The 21,146-nt window shown below is 42.4% G+C and overlaps 1 protein-coding gene across 1 annotated transcript; it reads right to left on the bottom strand.

Annotated features, from left to right (window-relative positions):
• Window positions 1–1,784: 1,784 nt before the first annotated feature.
• Window positions 1,785–12,337, bottom strand: LOC310958523 (uncharacterized protein). Its single transcript, XM_083929499.1, has 7 exons — window positions 12,251–12,337; window positions 10,024–10,143; window positions 9,579–9,950; window positions 8,672–8,785; window positions 5,985–6,530; window positions 5,318–5,434; window positions 1,785–4,814 (listed from the first exon to the last, which is right to left on the bottom strand). Exons 1-7 carry the CDS (start codon window positions 12,330–12,332, stop codon window positions 4,213–4,215), a joined length of 1,953 nt encoding a protein of 650 aa, XP_083785625.1. The 5' UTR covers window positions 12,333–12,337; the 3' UTR covers window positions 1,785–4,212.
• Window positions 12,338–21,146: the final 8,809 nt, after the last annotated feature.

Here is a 21,146-nt window from a genome sequence, read left to right as displayed (position 1 = left end):
TTTGAGTTTCCCCTGTAGTTTTTGTTTATGTTTTTGTACAAAGTTGGAGTAAAGCAGCCTGTAAAGTTACCTTTAAATGATATTTTCAACGCTCAAACCCTGGTGAAAGTAGTGCGAATTTGTCAAGATCATCTCATAACAAAAATGTGATTATCAATGACAGTTTGAGGAAAAATGGAGGGGAAAAAAAACAACAAAAAATGACACACATCTGCCGGTTCTTATATTTATACATGTACATTTAATAATAATAATAATAATAATAATATAAAAACACATTCCTGCACATTTAGTGGAATACAGTTATTGTGATTCTGATAAGGCACTGGGTCGAAAGGAACATGTGCAAACACCAAACAAATGTTTATATAAATGTGCAAAAAAACAGGCTTCAAAACCCTGTCAATCAAGGCTGTTGGTAAAAAAATAACCATTTTGATTGAACCTAACATTGATTAAGAACATGTGAAAGTATTTACATGCATAGATTTGTTTTTAACATGATGACTTGCAGGCCAATGAACACTTTATTTTTACAGCTGTGCAGCAGCTGACAATGGCATTATAGTAATGAAACCTCAAGCGGCTGCTGATCGAAGAAAAGGTAAATGTAACATTTTCAGACTTCTGTTTAAAATAAGTTACAGTACTGAATCGGCCATCGGCATCACGGCGTGTTAAATAATAAAGGCAAGCACATTCAAATGTTAAGTTTGATTCCAATTTTACATGATTTGTTTTTAGATCCTACAGTGTAGGTTTTTCCGACTCAACATTTCCAAAATACTTTTGTGACAACGTAGATCTTCCACCACACGTGCTACAAGCTAAAATAAATAATAATAATAATGATCTAATGACTTTAGGTAAAAAAAATCAGGGCTGCTTTTCCCGGGGTCATCGCTATGTTCTTTGGGTCCTAAGTTCCCCGGTCGCATAAGCCTCTGCCTTCACTGATTTAATTCAGCATTTTGGGTTAGGGGTTGCGGTTAGGGTCAGGGTTAGGGGGTGGTGTTAGGGTTAGGGGTTACGGTTAGGGTTAGGGTTAGGGGGTGGTGTTAGGGTTAGGGGTTACGGTTAGGGTCAGGGTTAGGGGGTGGTGTTAGGGTTAGGAGTTACGGTTAGGGTCAGGGTTAGGGGGTGGTGTTAGGGTTAGGGGTTACGGTTAGGGTCAGGGTTAGGGGGTGGTGTTAGGGTTAGGAGTTACGGTTAGGGTCAGGGTTAGGGGGTGGTGTTAGGGTTAGGGGTTACGGTTAGGGTCAGGGTTAGGGTCAGGGTTAGGGGTTACGGTTAGGGTCAGGGTTAGGGGGTGGTGTTAGGGTCAGGGTTAGGGGTTACGGTTAGGGTTAGGGGGTTGTGTTAGGGTTAGGGGTACGGTTAGTGTCAGGGTTAGGGGGTGGTGTTAGGGTTAGGGGTTACGGTTTGTGTCAGGGTTAGGGGGTGGTGTTAGGGTTAGGGGTTACGGTTAGTGTCAGGGTTAGGGGTTACGGTTAGGGGGTGGTGTCAGGGTTAGGGGGTGGTGTTAGGGTCTACATAGGCCTATTTGCTGGGAAATTTGGGCACTGAGTGAACATCAGAACTTTTTCTTAGAAGGGTCCGATGTTCCCCGGTCACATACAAAGCGGCGAACATAGGAACGCTCCCCCTTTCCCAATGATAACAATATCTTCTTCCACTAAAGATAAAAATACTCACGTGTCAAACACTTATGACAGGATGCCTCTGTTATGACTGAGATGCTAACTTATCCATGTTAACATGCTATTGCCTGCATTAAGGTGCTACCTTTGTCCAGCTAATACTAAGTAACGTAGCATGCTAACTTTTTTAGAGTGAGCCTTCTGAAACGCATGTCATGACATTCTAATCCTAAGTATCTAATAAGTATCTAATTCTTGGGTTAATTGATATTAGATCATTAAATTAGCGAAATGATGCAATGTGGGAACGTTGTTAGCATTAGTGATGTTAACAAGCACGCAGTGACATTAGGACACCCGTGTGTTTTCAGTTTCCCTGTTGTGTTTATCGCACATTGGTGACGCGATACACATTCCTGCCAATGGTTTCACACTATTCTACTGATCTACAGGCGCTGGTAATACATACAAATTCAAGAATATAACATATCTCTCAAAATCTTGTACATGCAATATTATTCTACCTGTTCCATGTAAACTGTTACAACAGCAAGGCTGTTACAACAGGCCCCAGTGCATGCTTTTATAGCGAGTTCTAAAGCACACTTACAGGATAACAGGCCCTTACGCACACCATTATGTAGGGCCCCGCTGCGTGCTATTACGATGTGCCCTGCATACTATTTAGTTTAGAAGCCCACGCAAAATTAGGCATTTCAATATATTTCACCAAGAATGTGTTGGATTTTACAGTTGAATGAGCTACTTATGCTATTGCCTTGGGTAAGTAAAGAGGTCAAACAGTACGCTTTTAGAAGCATACATAGTGCTCTGATGGCCAAAGAGTTGAAATGTGAAAACAAGCATCAGCGCCTGAGAGCAGAGAGCTGTCTGTTTCACTGAAATCACAGCTGACTTTAACAAAAGGCGCACTGGTGCACTCCTATTTGATATAAAGTCAAGAGATGACAGTGAACTGAAGCCTGTAGCACACTATGAGATGAAATCTCTGACGGAGAAGGGTTGCCTTGTTGAGGGCATGTAAAGTCAATGGAAACATTTTTAATTTAACAAGAGTTTAAAAGCATGTGTTTTTCTGAGGTGTCAATGAATATGTCCAACCCCCACATGGGACACACTTGCCTACGACATTGCACTGTACCCACACATGACTAGTGTTGTAAGTACTGGGACAGACCCTTTTCATTATTTGTTCATCATTTCTAAGCGAGAAATGCAAAGATGGCTGAATGTAATTTTCTGTGAATGACACTTCTGTAAGGATTGTAGCGTAATTTGAAGGTGTCATTCTTTATTATGTGCCTCTTCACAGCTGGTAGCCCTGTTTGACTGCGGACATTCAGCTAGGCTGTAGTCTTTCTGCTGTTTGTGTGTCACAGTGCGGGGAACTGTGATATATTGAGTTAGCTTTTCATCCATTACGGGTCACATTCAGACTACATCGTAAACAGCTGTCATCTCATCAGTGACCCACAAGGTCAAAGCTGAAACTGTCCAAACTTTAGAGTGGAGTTGCAAAGTGGAATACCCAAAGGCAGCACTGCTGACAGGTTTGGTGTCTTTGCTCTCTCACAGGTATAGATGAATCCGGCAAAGTACCGGAAGTGAACAACCCGCTATTGCTGCGTTGGCGTCTCCCTCCAGTGTGCGCCCGATTGAATGGGAGCTTTTCTCAGCCTTGACAAACCTTTAACTCATGAAGAGTCCTTGTAATTATTTACCTCCATCACTGATTAACTCAGATACTTCACATTTAAATTGTGGTCATTAGGTTGCCCTAGTTAAAACAACTTACGTCATATATTTCATAATAACACCACATTGAGTTAATTCGACCACGGCAGCCTTGATAGAGGCATCTAACATGAGCTAGCTAAGCAGTTTAAGCTTAGCTGACATTACTTTTTCACTGTGTTAAGCTAGGCAGCCGCATGCTGTTCATTGTGAGATTGATCAGTGTGAACTGAAACAAAAATTCTTGATCAACTTCTGGAGAACATCTGCCACCCAGAAAATCGATGTAGAGCGTACGGCCTCAGACAGGGGCGCTCTTCATGAGGTAAAGGTTTGTCAAGGCTGAGAAAAGCTCCCATTCAATCGGGCGATGTTTTATTCTCATTTATTTCTTTACTCTTTCTGACTTCCTAGACATTGTTGTCAAAATTAATGCTGCATGAAAAGTACAGGTAAAAGTAGAATATGGTTCACTTCTAATGACAGCTCCCATTCAATCGTGCGCATACTGGAGGGACACGCCACCGCAGTAATGGCGGCGTCGCTAGATGGCCAAACACACAAACGGCTCATCGTATTCATCTATACTACAGCTCATGCCAGCTGAAGCAATTCAGCCACTGTGTGCAGGGGGCTTTATCATAACATTTCCTGCACTGGGTGGACTGGCAGAGATTTTGGAGACAGAAGCCGACTGTTATAAACAAGGTCAAATGGAATGAGATGTGAGTAATGTTATGAGAGCTAGCTGTTGGCAAGCTATAGGAATAAGACAAAACTCCAGTGAGACTGACTCGAGCTCCACATACTGCGAACACTAAACCTCCTCTGATACGCTGTGGATCGTCTCAATGATCTTCTTCTTCAGTTTCTTCACTTTGTCTGGAGGCGTCTCGTTCAGACACTCCTCCACGTACTTTAGGAAGCCTGCGTGTGGTGTCACCATCTGGCTCTGACAGAACGTCCTCATGATGTCCAGCACCTCGCTGGAGGGGGGCGGGTGGCGATGGCTCGCTCGCTTGCGCCCTGACACTCTGCTGTCAGTGTGAGAGCAGGAAGTGGAGGGGGAGGAGGAGGGGGAGGAGTGCTGGGAGTCCGGGGGAGTAGGCGAGGGAGGGGCGTCGAGGCTCCGCGATGTAATGTTCAGTTTGGTACCAATTTGGTTGGCGCCGTGGTAATGGCTGTTAGGGGCCTGGCCGTCCAGGTGGAGGAGACCGGAGTCCCGTGGTTCGTGGAAGTGGACGTCTTGGGGTCGCTCGTCCTCATCGCAGGAGTCACAGAGGAACATCAGCTCGCGGTAGTGTTTCCACTTTGGGAGGTAAAAGTCCTCCGAGCCGCACGTTTTGTTTGAGCTCACTGATTTGTGTTCACGTTGGAAGATGGTCCGCAGGTTCCTGAACTTTGTCTTTATGTCTTCAACTGAAAAATGAAGAATTATAGAAACTGTTAGCCTCGACACATGAAACCACTGTGGGGAAACGGCGTAGAGGAGTCATTACCTTGAGGTCACAGTTTGATTGGAATTCATCAAAACAGAAAACAATCGACTAAAATATCCCATTTTGCTCTGCTTCAGTCTCATCACGTTAAAGTCAAAGTTATCAGTTTAGTTAGTTATTCTTCCAGACCTGGCAGGGCCAGCATATACGCCTACAAGTGTTCTTGTCTGCTATTAAATACCAAAGGAAGAAGAACATGTACCAGCACGGAAGAACATAGCTCCTCATCTGGTTTTTATTACCATTGATACTGTACATCTGTTGATACCGTGTATGTTGTACATGGGATTTATTTTGTATTTGTTTTTTAACCTCGGTATTGAATTGGTTGTCTTGAATGGTATTTGCAGCGACTCCTTAATATCTAGTATTGTGAGATCCCTATCCTATTGACAACACTATAACACAATCACCCATCATTACCTGTGAATGGGGCTGGCTCATTGGCAGACAGGAGGCTGCTCAGTGTCTCCAGCAGGCTCTGCCTCAACAGCCTGTTCCTGTAGCTCTCTGACCTGTGGTTCCACAGACAGCTGTGCCCTAGAAAAAGCACATTTTTAGTTTGATTCCGCTCACGTCTCGCAGTTGTTAGCAAAACAACAGCAACCAAATACATGCTAAACTGATCAGGGAATGTATTCAAAAAACTTGGAAATGTGGACACTGGTAATTGTGCTGATCGGCTAATCGTTATTCCCCCTGTGACGCTCTTTGACTAGACTGCAATTTAATTTCAAGATGCCAGATGAATCAGTCAACTGTGTGGAGTTGGAATCTAAGGTCTGGACCCAGACAAGGGTTACCCAGTAAAACTGGCACTAGATTATCCTCATCAAAGGATGCAGATTTGTTTGGTCAAGGTGAAAAATATCTCTCTACCAACATGTAGTTGGTGTTTCCCTCGTGATAATTAACAATCATATTAACTCAAGATGCATCACTACTAAAAAGTATTAATAAGAACATAAGCTGTCCCTCATTAACTCGGGGAAACAACATATATTCTAACAGAAGAGTGAGGGAGATATCAATCATGTCACACAGCCCTGTATCTTAAAAACATCAAAGCAACATAAATGATGCCACCAACCAGAGTAAAATAGTATGAGCTGCTGAACTTTGTCCTCGCTCCAGTGGCAGCGAGAGTCTATGCTTAGTCTGCTGTCAGGCTGAACTGAACCGGAGACGTTTAGAGGCGAGAGGTTTGCACAAGGTTTGGTGTCCGGAGAGGAGGGGAATGTGGCAGCAGCTGTTTGGTTGGCTGGTTTGAGATGGTCTGGGGACGCAGAGAGGAAGATTTGGTGTACAGCACTGCTGTTGGTTTTGGCGTCGCTGAGGGGAGCAGAGGGACTGCTGAACTTGATGTTCATTTGGCTGGAGCTGGAGGAGAAGCTACTCAGGGTGGAAGAGGGTGTTTGGTTTCCGTGTTCCAGGTCTTTGTCTTCCTGTGGTATCAGTATCTGCAGGTCGTCTGTGCTGTCGTCTTCGTCGCAGGACTCGCAGAGGAAGAGCAGCTGCTGGTAGTGCTTCCATTTGGACACGTAGTGTTTGTCAGACGCCCTGCTAGCCTGGACCGCCTTGTATTCACGGTTGAAAACCGTCCGAAGGTTCTTGAACTTGCTCTTCATGTCTTCAACTGCAAAACAGCAACATAGGAATCATATTCCATAAGCTTTATCCATAATAAATACTCCTAATCTCCTACCACAACCTGTTTACTAAATTCATCATGTTAGTTGTGCCTTCTATCAGATTTTTACTGAAGTCTAAATGGTGTTCTCTTCTGTGTTTATGTCTTAAGAACAGGATAATCTTTCTAAGTTCCTTGAAAACATCCGTGAAACAGGTGTGTGTGTGTGTGTGTGTGAGGGGGGGGGGATCATTTTTCGTGTAAAAACATTTTTCAAAGTGTTTGTTGTTGTAATACTCGTTTTGGCCACAACTGGTTGAGGTACCGCATGATCCAGTCCAGGACTGCCCAACCCAGCTCCCGGAGGGCCACTGTCCTGCATGTTTTAGGTTTCTCTCTTCCTCTAATGATGTGCTCGTTATCAAGCAGCTGAACCTGGTCCTAGGTTTGAAAATCATTAGTCGCAAGTGTGTTAGAGCAGGGAGAAACCTAAAACATGCAGGACAGTGGCCCTCCAGGAGCAGGATTGGGCAGCCCTGATATAGTCAGAAGAAAGAAACCTGCTGACACACAATATATTTACCTTGTGTTTAGAGTGTTTGGAGAAATTGAAACTCACTTAAAAAAAACATGAATGCTTTTGGTCCATTTTAAAACATGGGGTAACGGTGCACCTGTTTTCTTATAATGATAAATCCCATTGTCCTCGTAAACTCAGAGGCCCTGCACGTTGATCTTAAACACCCTACCAATCCACATTAAAGGGCATCAGACTGCAGGTTCGTGTGCACACAGAAATGATAGTTGAGAGAATGAAGTCAAGAATGCCCAAAAGAAAGTGGAAAGAGGGTGGAGCACCGGGCCCTGAAAGAAAACCTAGAACAGTTCTGAAGTGGGGGTAATTCTGCAGGAAGTGAACACCAAACGAGCTGTCATGTTCAGTATCCTCTCACTCTTTGCACATAGATCTGCACACTCCTTCAGGGTTTGTTCCCTGCTCAGGGCACTGTATCTGCAACATCTTGAGGCAGCAGTAAATATGCCGTTGTGTGAGCACCAGTGATGTGCGGATTGCGTTTGTGTCCGACATTGCAGTTAATTCCGTCTATCGGAAGGGTGGGTTCATATAAAACAACATTCTGATTAACAGTGGATGGGTTGTGGGTTTGTCAAATAATACAAGAGCTGCTGTCCACCGCCGCAGCAGAGATGATCATTTTTCATTATTTTTCATGTGTCAGTATCCACATTAAGAGAGACTTACGCAATATGAACAGTAGCTTTCTGTGGTTATTGAAGGAGGAGGGAAATGTCGACGCGGGTGCAGGTCACAGAGAAAGTTATTCATTTGGGTGGGTGGTGGGGGGTTTATTTAAGAGTAAACGTAGATTTGGATGGCGTCAGAGCCGATCCCAATATCTCTGTTGAGAAGGCGTATGTGTAAGGGATGAAAGGGTTACCGGTTTGATGATGAACCTCACTCCAATTACAACAGTTAGTATAGCTGCCTCATAAATAGCATGATCAATTACTTTTGGATGGCATGGGTCCCAACTAACATAACTAATGTGAATTGAAGTGTTAAAGTAGTGTTGATTTGTTTTAAAAGACCATCATTCTTTGTAGAAATGAAAAATCTAAAATATATATCAATTGTAAAAGAAATATTGTAATTTAAATGGTATAACGTTATACATTTGTATAGTAGAGTTTTGCACAAACAAGGCAGCACAAATGCTCTTCAGTGTGAATCATTCTGTTCCTAAAGCGCTTTTCACAAAGATTCTGACATTCTGGATAATGAATCTTTGAGAAGTGTTTTAAAAAGCTATTTCTTCTTAAGAACGGTTGGTGAATGAGGCCCAATGTTCATCTCACTCACAGAAAGAAAATGAATAAGCATATTTACCTAAATGTTGAAGTATTATATTAAAGCAGTGGATCTTAACTTGAGGAACTGGATCCTGCTGGGGGGATCATGAGATGGTTAATAAAAAGTAAGACACGTAGTCCAAGCTTTGGTCCAACATTAGTTGTAACCCACTTTGCTTAGAGTTCCTGAATATGCAAATACTGCTGCTATTACCTTTGACCTCCACGCAGGTCGGGCATACTGTGCAAATCTAGGAGGAGCGTGTGATACTCACCTGAGAAAGACACGGAGTGGTCTGACAGCTGGCTCCTCAGAGTCTCCAGCAGCCTCAGTCTGAGCTGACGGTTGTTGTGGTTTTCAGACTTCTTGTTCCAGAGACAGATATGCTCTGTGCACAACAACACAGAAAACGACACCCATGAACAACCAAACACTGTCTCTGTAAGCCTCCAGGGGGCTGTTGCACGAAGGCAGAATTAAGACATCCAGGATGAATGAAAAAGCCTTGAACTAGTTTGGTCTGATCATTCTGGCTTAATCTGTTGCACGTACACGAAGCCAGGATGAGAAGCGGCGTCTATGTCAAGCCAGGTGTAAGTAATTCTGTTGAATGTGCGTTCATGGATTCCAAATATCCGTGAGCGCAGACATGGAAAAGACGCATGCAGCGTTCGTCTTTGTGTCCAAACAGCAAGAACTAATGCAAACTTATGAGGAAGTGAAGCTTGTTGTTACTAAAAAGGAACGAGAAAAGGGGGTGGCTAGCAATATCGGTTTAAGTATTAAAAAATATACACTTAAAGAAGACACACTGTACGGCTGGAATGCTTTTTCTTGTTGGTACTTTCATGGCTAATAAAAATTGAATTAGCCTATAAGATCATGGAATATTAGGGAAACCTGTCTGATCAGTGATCGGAGTGACAGCTGACTGAACAGATAAATCTGCAGGAATAATTAAACCTGGCTGTTAGCCTGGTCACAGTATAAATCTCCATGGTAATTGTGCAACCGGGATCATGGATAAAGTAAGCCAGGATAACCGGAATATCCCGTCTTAATCCCTTATCAAGCTTTTGTGCAACAGCCCCCCTGACCATCCAGAGGTTTTGTTTTTTGGACACCAATCTCTCAGTAGTGACAGCTAATCATTTTGAATCTGGAGTCAGCGTTTTGTTTACCTGAATAGAAAGCTATCAGTGCTCGCTCCCTCTCTTCAGTCCAGTAACATTTAACCATCATGTTGGAGGGGACGCATGAAGTCGTGGAAGAGGGGGAGGAGGTGGACAGGGCGGGCAGGAAGGAGATGATCAGCCCCGGGGAGGTGAGGACCGACTGGCTCTCCTCCCGTGGACCGGCAAGCGGCGAGAGTGGCTGGTCGTCTGGGCCGTCGTCCTGGTCCCAGCAGCCCTGTAGGAACATCAGCTGCTGGTAGTGCTTCCACTGCGGCACGAACACGTCGTCCGAACGGCACACCTTGCTCGCCTTCACCATTTTGTACTGACGCTGAAAGGTGGTACGGAGGTTCTTGAACTTGTTCTTAATGTCTTCCACTGGAAATAAAAACAGAAGATTTGATGTTTTTCCTCCCACACTAAATGCAGCTTTGGAAATCGACAGCCTTACCTGTGAAAGGAACTGGTGGGGGGTGAGCTGACAGAAGGATCCTAAGGTGGTCCAGGGTTTTCCATCGCAGCTGACGGTTCTTGTAGCTCTCTGACTTGTGGTTCCACAGACAGCTGTGCTCTGGGAAACGGAAACATCATGATGTTGTTGTTTAGCATTTATTTTTATTATGACCAAATATCGCTTCACCGTAGAAACTCCTTCACATCGTTGTGCCACCTGCAGTTCCTAACAATCTGAAGTTCTGGCTGAAGGTCAACAGGAGTCCTAGCCAGGGAACCAGACAAATCTGCTGAGCTCCCGAAAGTAGGTCTGGCCCCTCTCCCATTCAGACAGCAGCGCAACTCACCAGGCTCACAAATATTGAGATTGTTACTGTATTGCACTGTAACTTTTGTTACTGTATTTCTTTCTTGCATAAAACATTTTCAGAGACACATTTTAGTGTACTGTTTAGCTGTAATTAGAAAAGGTTTGCGATCCAGCCACCAGTTTTCCTGCTTCAAGCACCACCAATGCATTGCTTTGATTGCTTGTGGGTCAAACAAATTGCGTCCAGAGGCTTTTCTGCTGTTGTAAACGGCCCTTTAGAAATTTGAACATGAACTGAGACTAATACGCATTTGTCTCCACTTTTGGACCAGAAGTTCAGTCAGACTTTTTTTTCCAGTTTTCATGCAATATGCAAAATGCTGGGAGGAGGCCTCGGAGAAGACCCAGGACCAGGTCGAGAGATTAGATCTCCACACTGGCCTGGGAACGCCTCGGGATCCCCCAGTTAGAGCTGGTTAATGTGGCCCGGGAAAGGGAAGTTTGGGGTCCCCTGCTAAAGCTGCTGCCCCCGCGACCCGACCCCGGATAAGCGGTTGAAGATGAGTGATGAGTGATAAAAAATGGCTGAAGAAAACTTGCACTGCAATCATTAATCTGTATGTAGGCCAATCTGCTGACGCATGCTTTTTTTTAAGACTATTTTTTGCCAGTTTTTTAAAGCCTTTATTAGATAGGACAGACAGGAAATGGGGTGCGAGAGAGAGGGAGACATGCAGCAAAGGGCTGCAGGTCGGAGTTGGACCTTCAGCCTCTTTACATGGGGTGACTGCTCTGACCACTGTCCCATCTGCCGCCCCAGAGACAGACTTTTAATTATCTCATGGAGCAATGGCCACTGCTGCACAGAGGTGTGTATGGATGGAGAGTCTGAGGCAGGAGTGGTGCGATCATGACGTTAGCGGCTTCACTTAAACAGTTTTCATCCAAAATGTCAAAACATGAAGGGCTACTTTTTCACTAAACCTCTCCACAACACTCTCGCAGCCAAGACACTTGCGGCCGATCTCCCTGAAAGCATGCAGGAGTAGGTGTTTTGGCTGGCAGCAGGAGCAGGGGCAGGTGAATGCGGGAGTGACGTAAAAAAAAGGTGCATGAATTCTGACACGACTGTTCAGATCGAGGCCACACTGCAAAACATATCGGATCCGTAAGAGTTAGGACCACATGTGAAAGTGGCCAAAATCCAAATTGAAAAGATCAGTCTGCACGTGATTTGTGCTGTTCAAGAAAATAACACATCACATAAGAGCAAAAATGTGATGTGTGCCACTTTGGCCTGCAGTGTGAACGCAGCCTTAGTCATTTGTGGTGTAGCTCAGCTGTTGCCATCTCTTGCAGTGTCTCAAAGATTCCATTTAGCTTCTTTGAGCTGCTTTAGTCAGAGGATGTGGATCTTCCCATGAGGAAAATCTGTGGAGCATCAGGAGGGCTGTTTCACTCCTGTGCCACAGTTTCTGAAATAATATTGTACAAAGTGCTTAAAACAAGTCAAAATGTGTTCACTATAATAACAACTGGAACTTCAGAATGTGGATACTGGCATGCTATAACCTGACTTAACGTTAGGTAGTGCAAATACAAGCTATTTTAATGAAATTAAAGCCAACATACTGCGTGAATTTCGTCCATTTACATTCAGACATACAGTGGGCACGTTGGAAAAACACAATTATAAATCCAGAAGCCGCTTTAAACGTATTTTCTGTGAGAATAACCGCTAACTGGACGTCAGTTGCTGGTCGCCATTGCTGTTGTCTGGGTCGCTCATTTCCAACAGCCGTCGGTCGCGTCGAGCAACGGTTGCCCCCAATTGTTGCAGTTTAAGACAACGCATCGACGGAAACAGCAACTTTTTATTCCATGATTAATTGCTGTTGTGGAGTGTTTGACTTACTGGAGAAAAACGCTATGAGCGTCCTCTCTTTCTCCTCCGTCCAGTACCTCTCCGGTGTGAAGCTGAACGGAGGGACCTCCATGTTTGTTGTTGCCGTTCAACCCTTCTTCTACGCGGCGGATTGGTCACGTGACACGCAACTCAGTCTCTGATTGGATGATTCCTGGCTGTTCTGAACAATAACCTGCATTGCCCAGTAGAGGTCGCTGTCGACTGGTGTTCGTCTCCTGACTAAGGAAGCTTGTTGCCCAACACCCCCCCCCCCCACACACACACACACACACACAGGCACTTCTTTCTTAGCTGTTGTTTCAGAGCTTGAATGAATCTACAGATCCATGAATCCATAGAAACAGAAACATTAACATTCACAAAACAGTCCTACTTTATTTCCGGTTGCAGTGTATGTGAATGACAGCAGCTGACAGGAAGTTACCAAGGACCATGGCAGTTGCCTAGCAATAGAATCCTGTGTGAAAGGTCTATAGACCCTTTTGAGAGCTACGTCACAGATATATGCGCGCAGCTTGGGGTCAGAAAACATATACTCGTAGCATTATCTTTTACCAACATGGAGGGGTAGTGCTTGCCTGAAATCAGACAGAACTGTCAACTACAGTAGTTTCCGTCTTCAGTCAACTGGTGGAGTCAAAGTTGTGAACCCAGGCACGGGGACAGTCTTGATGTACTCACACAAATGAAAACACGTACAAATCCGTAACAATTGGACAAATTCATCCAGAGGATCATGTTCCATTAATGGACTTTGAAGGGAGGTTGTTTTGTCGTCTGTTGTTTTCAAGGTCAAGCTTGATATTTAATCTAAAATGTGTGTATTACTACGGAAGCCCCAAAGTACGGAAGCCCTAAAGGGTCATACATACATACATTTGATTTTTCCCGTTTTCCCGAGAAAACAACGTCATTCATTTGAGGGATAAGGAATGAAACGTGATAGGCCTGAGGTTTCCATCACACCTGACACGTCATGCCTCATAAAGACTTCTCATATCTTGAAGGACACTACAGACAACACTGACATTAAACTGTAATCTGTATATTTATGTGCACGTTGTAAAACTCCTCCCTGTACTCGTATTTATGTTGTTGTAATATAATATTGTTGACAATAAAGTTAGTTAAAATAAAACAAAAACCCTGTAGTTTTCTACTTCTTAGATGACGCACACTAATGTGAACATTATCTGTGATAAAAAGGCGTAAAGCTGTTTCAGCCTGCCAGGCCTTGATTAAAGAGATGTGTGATGGTGATCCATATTCCTCTCTGACATTGCTTCACTGAATGATGTTTCCTGCAATGATTTACGAGACCATCATTTTGTTTTCTCCAGATCTCAAATTAATAATCTCGTTATCACAGGAAAACGGGGGAAAATATCTCGTTATCACAGGAAAACGGGGGAAAATATCTTGTTATCACAGGAAAACGGAGGGAAAATATCTCGTTATCACAGGAAAACGGGGGAAAATATCTTGTTATCACAGGAAAACGGGGGAAAATATCTTGTTATCACAGGAAAACATAGGGAAAATATCTCGTTATCACAGGAAAACGGGGGAAAATATCTTGTTATCACAGGAAAACATAGGGAAAATATCTCGTTATCACAGGAAAACGGGGGAAAATATCTTGTTATCACAGGAAAACGGAGGAAAAATATCTCGTTATCACAGGAAAACAGAGGGAAAATATCTCGTTATCACAGGAAAACAGAGGGAAAATATCTCATTATCACAGGAAAACAGAGGGAAAATATCTCATTATCACAGGAAAACGGGGGAAAATATCTCGTTATCACAGGAAAACGGAGGGAAAATATCTCGTTATCACGGGAAAACGGAGGGAAAATATCTCGTTATCACAGGAAAACGGAGGGAAAATATCTCGTTATCACAGGAAAACGGAGGGAAAATATCTCGTTATCACAGGAAAACGGAGGGAAAATATCTTGTTATCACAGGAAAACGGGGGAAACTATCTCGTTATCACAGGAAAACGGAGGGAAAATATCTCGTTATCACAGGAAAACAGAGGAAAAATATCTCGTTATCACAGGGAAAACGGGGAAAATATCTCGTTATTACAGGAAAACGGGGGAAAATATCTCGTTATCACGGGAAAACGGGGGAAAATATCTCGTTATCACAGGAAAACGGAGGGAAAATATCTCATTATCACAGGAAAACGGGGGAAACTATCTCGTTATCACAGGAAAACGGAGGGAAAATATCTCGTTATCACAGGAAAACATAGGGAAAATATCTCGTTATCACAGGAAAACGGAGGGAAAATATCTCGTTATCACAGGAAAACGGAGGGAAAATATCTTGTTATCACAGGAAAACGGAGGGAAAATATCTCGTTATCACAGGAAAACGGGGGAAAATATCTCGTTATCACAGGAAACGGGGGAAAATATCTCGTTATCACGGGAAAACAGAGGGAAAATATCTCGTTATCACAGGAAAACAGAGGGAAAATATCTCGTTATCACGGGAAAACAGAGGGAAAATATCTCGTTATCACAGGAAAACAGAGGGAAAATATCTCGTTATCACGGGAAAACAGAGGCAAAATATCTCGTTATCACAGGAAAACGGGGGAAAATATCTCGTTATCACAGGAAAACGGGGGAAAATATCTTGTTATCACAGGAAAACGGAGGGAAAATATCTCGTTATCACAGGAAACGGGGGAAATATCTCGTTATCACAGGAAAACGGGGGAAAATATCTCGTTATCACAGGAAACGGGGGAAATATCTCGTTATCACAGGAAAACGGGGGAAAATATCTTGTTATCACAGGAAAACGGAGGGAAAATATCTCGTTATCACAGGAAAACGGGCGAAAATATCTCGTTATCACAGGAAAACGGAGGGAAAATATCTCGTTATCACAGGAAAACGGAGGGAAAATATCTCGTTATCACAGGAAAACGGGGGAAAATATCTCGTTATCACAGGAAACGGGGGAAAATATCTCGTTATCACGGGAAAACAGAGGGAAAATATCTCGTTATCACAGGAAAACATAGGGAAAATATCTCGTTATCACAGGAAAACGGAGGGAAAATATCTCGTTATCACAGGAAAACGGAGGGAAAATATCTCGTTATCACAGGAAAACGGAGGGAAAATATCTCGTTATCACAGGAAAACGGGGGAAAATATCTCGTTATCACGGGAAAACGGGGGAAAATATCTCGTTATCACAGGAAAACGGGGGAAAATATCTCGTTATCACAGGAAACGGGGGAAAATATCTCGTTATCACGGGAAAACAGAGGGAAAATATCTCGTTATCACAGGAAAACAGAGGGAAAATATCTCGTTATCACGGGAAAACAGAGGGAAAATATCTCGTTATCACAGGAAACGGGGGAAATATCTCGTTATCACGGGAAAACAGAGGGAAAATATCTTGTTATCACAGGAAAACGGGGGAAAATATCTCGTTATCACAGGAAAACGGAGGGGAAATACCTCGTTATCATAGGAAACGGGGGAAAAATATGTCGTTATCACAGGAAACGGGGGAAAAATATCTCTTTATCACAGGAAACGGGGGAAAAATATGTCTTTATCACAGGAAACGGGGGAAAAATATGTCTTTATCAGATGAAAAAAGGGATAAATTAAGTGTATGCATGTATTACCTTTTAGGGCTTCTGTATATTACAAAATAATGATCTAATTTATATAATCCATTGTAATAATAACAGCATAATGTACTATTTTGTTCATAATAGTAATTGTTAAGTAACAGTAGCTGTTATAGTTTAGAAGCAGGTAAAATGCTGACTAAAATTGACACAGTGTTAATCTTCAGAACAATAACCTTTTTCATGATTGAACAGGCAGGTTTTCAGATCAAAATGTACTAGATGTGAGCTGTGTATTGACAATTCAATTTTATTTATAGTGCCAAATCATAGCAAGACATTTTTCATACAGAGTTGGTCCACACCACACTCTTATTATGATTTACAGAGACCCACCAATTCCTCCATGAGCAAACAGCGAGCCGCACAGTGGAAATGCACACCTTCCTGTTAACAGGCAGGGATGTCGGAATGGACTCGGCTCTATGGTGAGCCGTCATCTGCATTCACCATTTGGGGGAAAAGAGAGATACCCAGAGATCACAAACATCTGGTGATATGTATCATGATACGAGTTACCACTCAAAGTATTGCAATATACACTGGAGATTAAAATTAGAGAACAAATTCTAAACACTTGATTTATCCTAAAATAGTGTTGTTGTTTTTTATTGTTGCCCATAATTTGATAGAATATCCGCTGTTACTAGCATGTTTTTTTTAAATAACCTAGGCACTTCAACAAAAATCTTTATTTTGTGAAAAAAAGCAGTGATCAAAACTAGAGAACCCTTTCAAAGTCCCCTAGTTATTGGTGTTAATCTGGATCTGGTGACAATTGACTTCATTGTTGGACACACCCTATTTATCTGCAGCTCTCCTGGTTACTTTGTAAGATGGCAGCTGCTCTAAGGAGACTGAAACCCTGAGACAGCAGGTTGTCCAGATGAAGGCCAAAGGGACGACCCTCTCAGCCATCAGAGAGAGGTTGGGCGTTCACACTCTGTGATTTCAAGAAGATTGAAACTTTACAAGGACACAGAAACATTTAAGTCCCTCAAAAAGGCCGGTCGTCCACGTAAAACAAGTGCACGAGAGGACAGGATTATGAGAAGACTCTCAATGGGGAATCAGTTCAACTCTGCAGCTGGAGTTGGTCTCCAGTTCAGTGCTGAACAGGACAAGGATCTGTCTCTGCACACATTGTCTCATCATTTAAGACAATTTGGACTGAAATCCCACTCTGCAGTGATCAAACCTCTCATCAGCAGAAAGAATAAAAAGGCTAAACTTGCCTTTGCTGAGGAGCATGTTGTGTGGAGGAGAACTGGTCCAGAGTGACTTTAGTGATGAGAGGACGTTCAATTGATTTGGGTCTGATGGAAACATGATGTTCAAATGTTTATGTGAACCTCCTTCAGCAACATGCAACAACTTCACTGCGACTGTCTCCAAATCAGCTGCAATTTTCATGCAAGACAATGTCCCCTGTCACACTGAAGCTTAGAATATTAAATCAATAAAATAACCAGCCCAGAGTCCAGATCTAAACCCCATAAAGAATCTCTGGAAAATTCTTGGTAACAAAGTAAAGTCTAAGAAACCCACTCCAGTTAGTGAACTGTGGAAGAGACTGAGTCAGAATGGACCAAGATCAAACCAGAGCAGTGTGAGAAACTAGTGATGTCCTGTGGGTGCAGATGTGCTGAAGTCATTCAAAGCTGTGGCCTCTACACTTCCTGTTCATTTTTGAATCCTAGAGAAGAAAACATCGTTGAAATCTTCTCTTCTGACACAGTGAACACTTTTCTATAACTGTTTTTTTTTCACTAAATAAAGGTTTTTGTTGAAGTGCCGTATTTAAAAAAACAGCAGTGGTTTAGACACAGATGATATTTTATCAAATTATGAACAATAAAAAATAACATTTCAGAATGAATCAAGTATTACTATTATTTGTTCTCTAATGTTGATCTCCAGTTTATTATGGATGTTACTTTTCCACAGTGACACACACACACACACACACACACACACACACACACACACACACACACACACACACACACACACACACACACACACACACACACACACACACACACACACACACACACACACACACACACACACACACACACACACACACACACACACACACACACACACACACACACACACACACACACACACACACACACACACACACACACACACACACACACACACACACACACACACAAAACAAACAATTAAAACATGGTCCCTGTTTTTGAATGACACCATAGTTGAAATAGGGCAAAGAGAAACTTTTCTTTAGTAGGATTCTTCTGTTTTATTTTCTAATAACCAACAACTGGCTGGTACATTTCCAGACAAGACATAAGACAAAGTGTATTTACAGTGAATCCCATGTACATTTCATTTCTTCACATGTACAAACATCGGTCCATGTACAATATTTACACTGTTGAGTCAGTTTCAGAGCTGCTGCACTAAGTGAGCGGGGTGCAGATGTCACTTAAACAACACTGATATTCTACTTATCATATCTTGGCTACAGAAACATGATGATGATTATCACTCCGTCTGGTGTAGCCTAAATGACATGATTGGGATTATTTCAAATTAAACAAATTACCTACTTGTGTAAAAGCATTAAATCTTAAACGATGAAGGCAACAACTACTTTCTCCCCTCATTATGGTAATGAAATGCCACTTAAGTCTTTAATTAATGTAAGAGCTCAAACAGATGAGACGAGGGTTGAAGAAATAATGAAAAAGTAGATCTGTTGAAGTTCATGACAAATTGCAGATACACTGACCTGAACAAGCACATTTAAATTTGTTTCATCATCATTATCCTCCTCATCATCATGTTCTAAATATGACCCAAGATGAGTAACGACTGATTTTGTGGATACCAGCTGTTTAGCTGCACAGGAGGAAGTGAACCCCCAACCCAGACTGTGTTAGTGCCTTTGAGCTACGCAGGGCTGAAAGCTGAAGGAAAACCTTCATATCGACCACAACAAACAAGCTGATCCCACACTTCACCTATATACAAACCATAATATCATTCACGTGTACATTTACATTTGAAGCTCATAAAGCAAATAACTATGTACACTCTGTGTCAGTTATATACGGCTAAACTCTTATTCCTATATCTGCTCTAAAGCTCTTGTAAAATCTCTCTCTGATGCTTCAAGTATAAGTTCATTTGCAGGAATATCGCTGCTGTCAGGGAAAACCTCATTTATGCAACGTGTTTGGTAGAAAACTAAATTAAATCACCTTACAATTAGAACGTTTACTGGGGTCCAAGCACTCAGTGAAACTTGGAGGTGAGGGCATACCAATCCCGGGCAACCGGAGTCAGACGCCTCAATGGTTTGGAACAAATCCATGGTGTCATGCTGCCAGCTATTGACATATCTAAATCTACATTCTGGAAAGGCACTAGATGGCAGAATGGCACCATGGAAAGCTGCGTAACGTGTAAAACCAACACAAATAATAGTATTACAGTACTGGATGATGTATGGGTTGTGTAGACTACATATGGTGACATTTAAACAATGCAGTGGTGAGCGAAGAGCTACTTTGTGGTGTCCTTTTGAGAATCCATTTAATATTATCATTTAATATTCAAACATGTTTAACAGCTCCACCTGTTGTCTGGCACAAACACACAAAAACTGGTGATATCAACAGAATCCTGAGATGATAGCAAAAATAGGACAAAGTGTCTTTGAGTACAAGTTACCAACCATGTTTCCATTCAATTATCAAGGACATTTTAAGCGGAATTCTTAGTGTATGCAGCAAAAAATAAATGTGAATTAGGTTTACACCAGCTTGTTTGGAGCGAATAAATGAGGCTCCAGCGTAGTTTGACCTGAAGTTTGCTGTAATCCGCGTTTTTTAACGGGAAAGAAGACAAATCCACTTGACCATGATTCAACAATGCAACTCTCCAGGACTTTCAAAACATTAGCTGACCAAATTCTGATAGTGAAACCAGCCATTTGATGCTCAAAATATGTAGCCACTTATTTACGCATCGTCTTGTTCACCATGTGAGTCATTTTGGGCCAGAGGGCAACACGTGACGGACCCGGACGTTGTTATTCCAGGACAACAATTCAACTATTTAACGCGTTCAATCTGAAAAAAGTGTGCACCGTTTCGCTACGGTTTCCCAATTAAACATCATGTTGCCTCAAAACAGGCTTTGAGGTACTTTTTCACCCGTGTGTGCGTGTGTGTGTCGGACCATGTAAACTTGTGGTATTCAAACGTTTTGATACGTTTATGTCAAATTGGCTGTGAAATGGAGAGGTCTTTAGGAATTTCGTTCAACTGGGTACGTTTAAATTGTTCTTTCACGTCAGCAAGATACTTCAAAAGGTGAATAAATACACGGCAACTGGAGACGAACTCTAAGAATTTATGTGTGAAGTGTGGTTTGGGCTCCAGAACCACTTTTCATTGGACTTCATGGTAAAAATGAGAGCAATACTGTGACCATAAACAATAGGGTTCCAACACTACTTTAGCTCTACCTGCAACTCAGAGCTAAAGTTGCAGCTCTGAGGTTTTCCCAGTACCAGCAGCCAGCAGCATTCATAAAGTGACTTTGATATAAAATATAAAACAAATGTGACAGAAGATGAGTAAATCTAGGTTGGGTGCGATTTAAAAAAACATGCTGATCTGAGGTAACGAACGGGGAGGTGTTGTCATCTCGATGAAAAAATTCAGATTTGGCCGTGAAAATAAACTATTAAAATCGATATCAGCCGGTCACATTCACACCTTGTTAACGACCGTTAGCTTATAGCAGGTAAGATACTGTACACTTCGAAAAGAATGAAAACCCCTTTACCCCGCCACGAAGAAAAAACTGTAACAAAAACCTCAACAAAAAAAAAAGAGAGTATAAATCAACACTGATGTTTCGGCTGCCGTAAATATGTTGCAGCCGAGTTTCGTTTGTACAACAACCAATAAGAAATAATCACAGCATCAAAATGATACAGCTGAAGGTAAAAACACATTTTCTTGTTTATCGCAAAAACAATCGACAACTTCAAGCTTAAAGATGAACTATAATCTTTCTGTTAAAACCTCAAAGATACTTCTCTCTCAGTGGGCGTATCCCAGGACCTGCACACACCCGTCCCGTGAAACACACAGTTGGACTCCCTGTCGATGGAACGATGGTTTCCCTTTGAACCGTGTCGTCCCCATTGGCCTCTACGTC

This window comes from Echiichthys vipera, assembly GCF_963691815.1.
Source record: "Echiichthys vipera genome assembly, chromosome: 16".
In the NCBI taxonomy this organism is placed as follows: Eukaryota; Metazoa; Chordata; class Actinopteri; order Perciformes; family Trachinidae; genus Echiichthys; species Echiichthys vipera.
The sequence above is the reverse complement of the archived record's forward strand: the minus strand, read 5'-3'. Positions and strand labels throughout refer to the sequence as shown.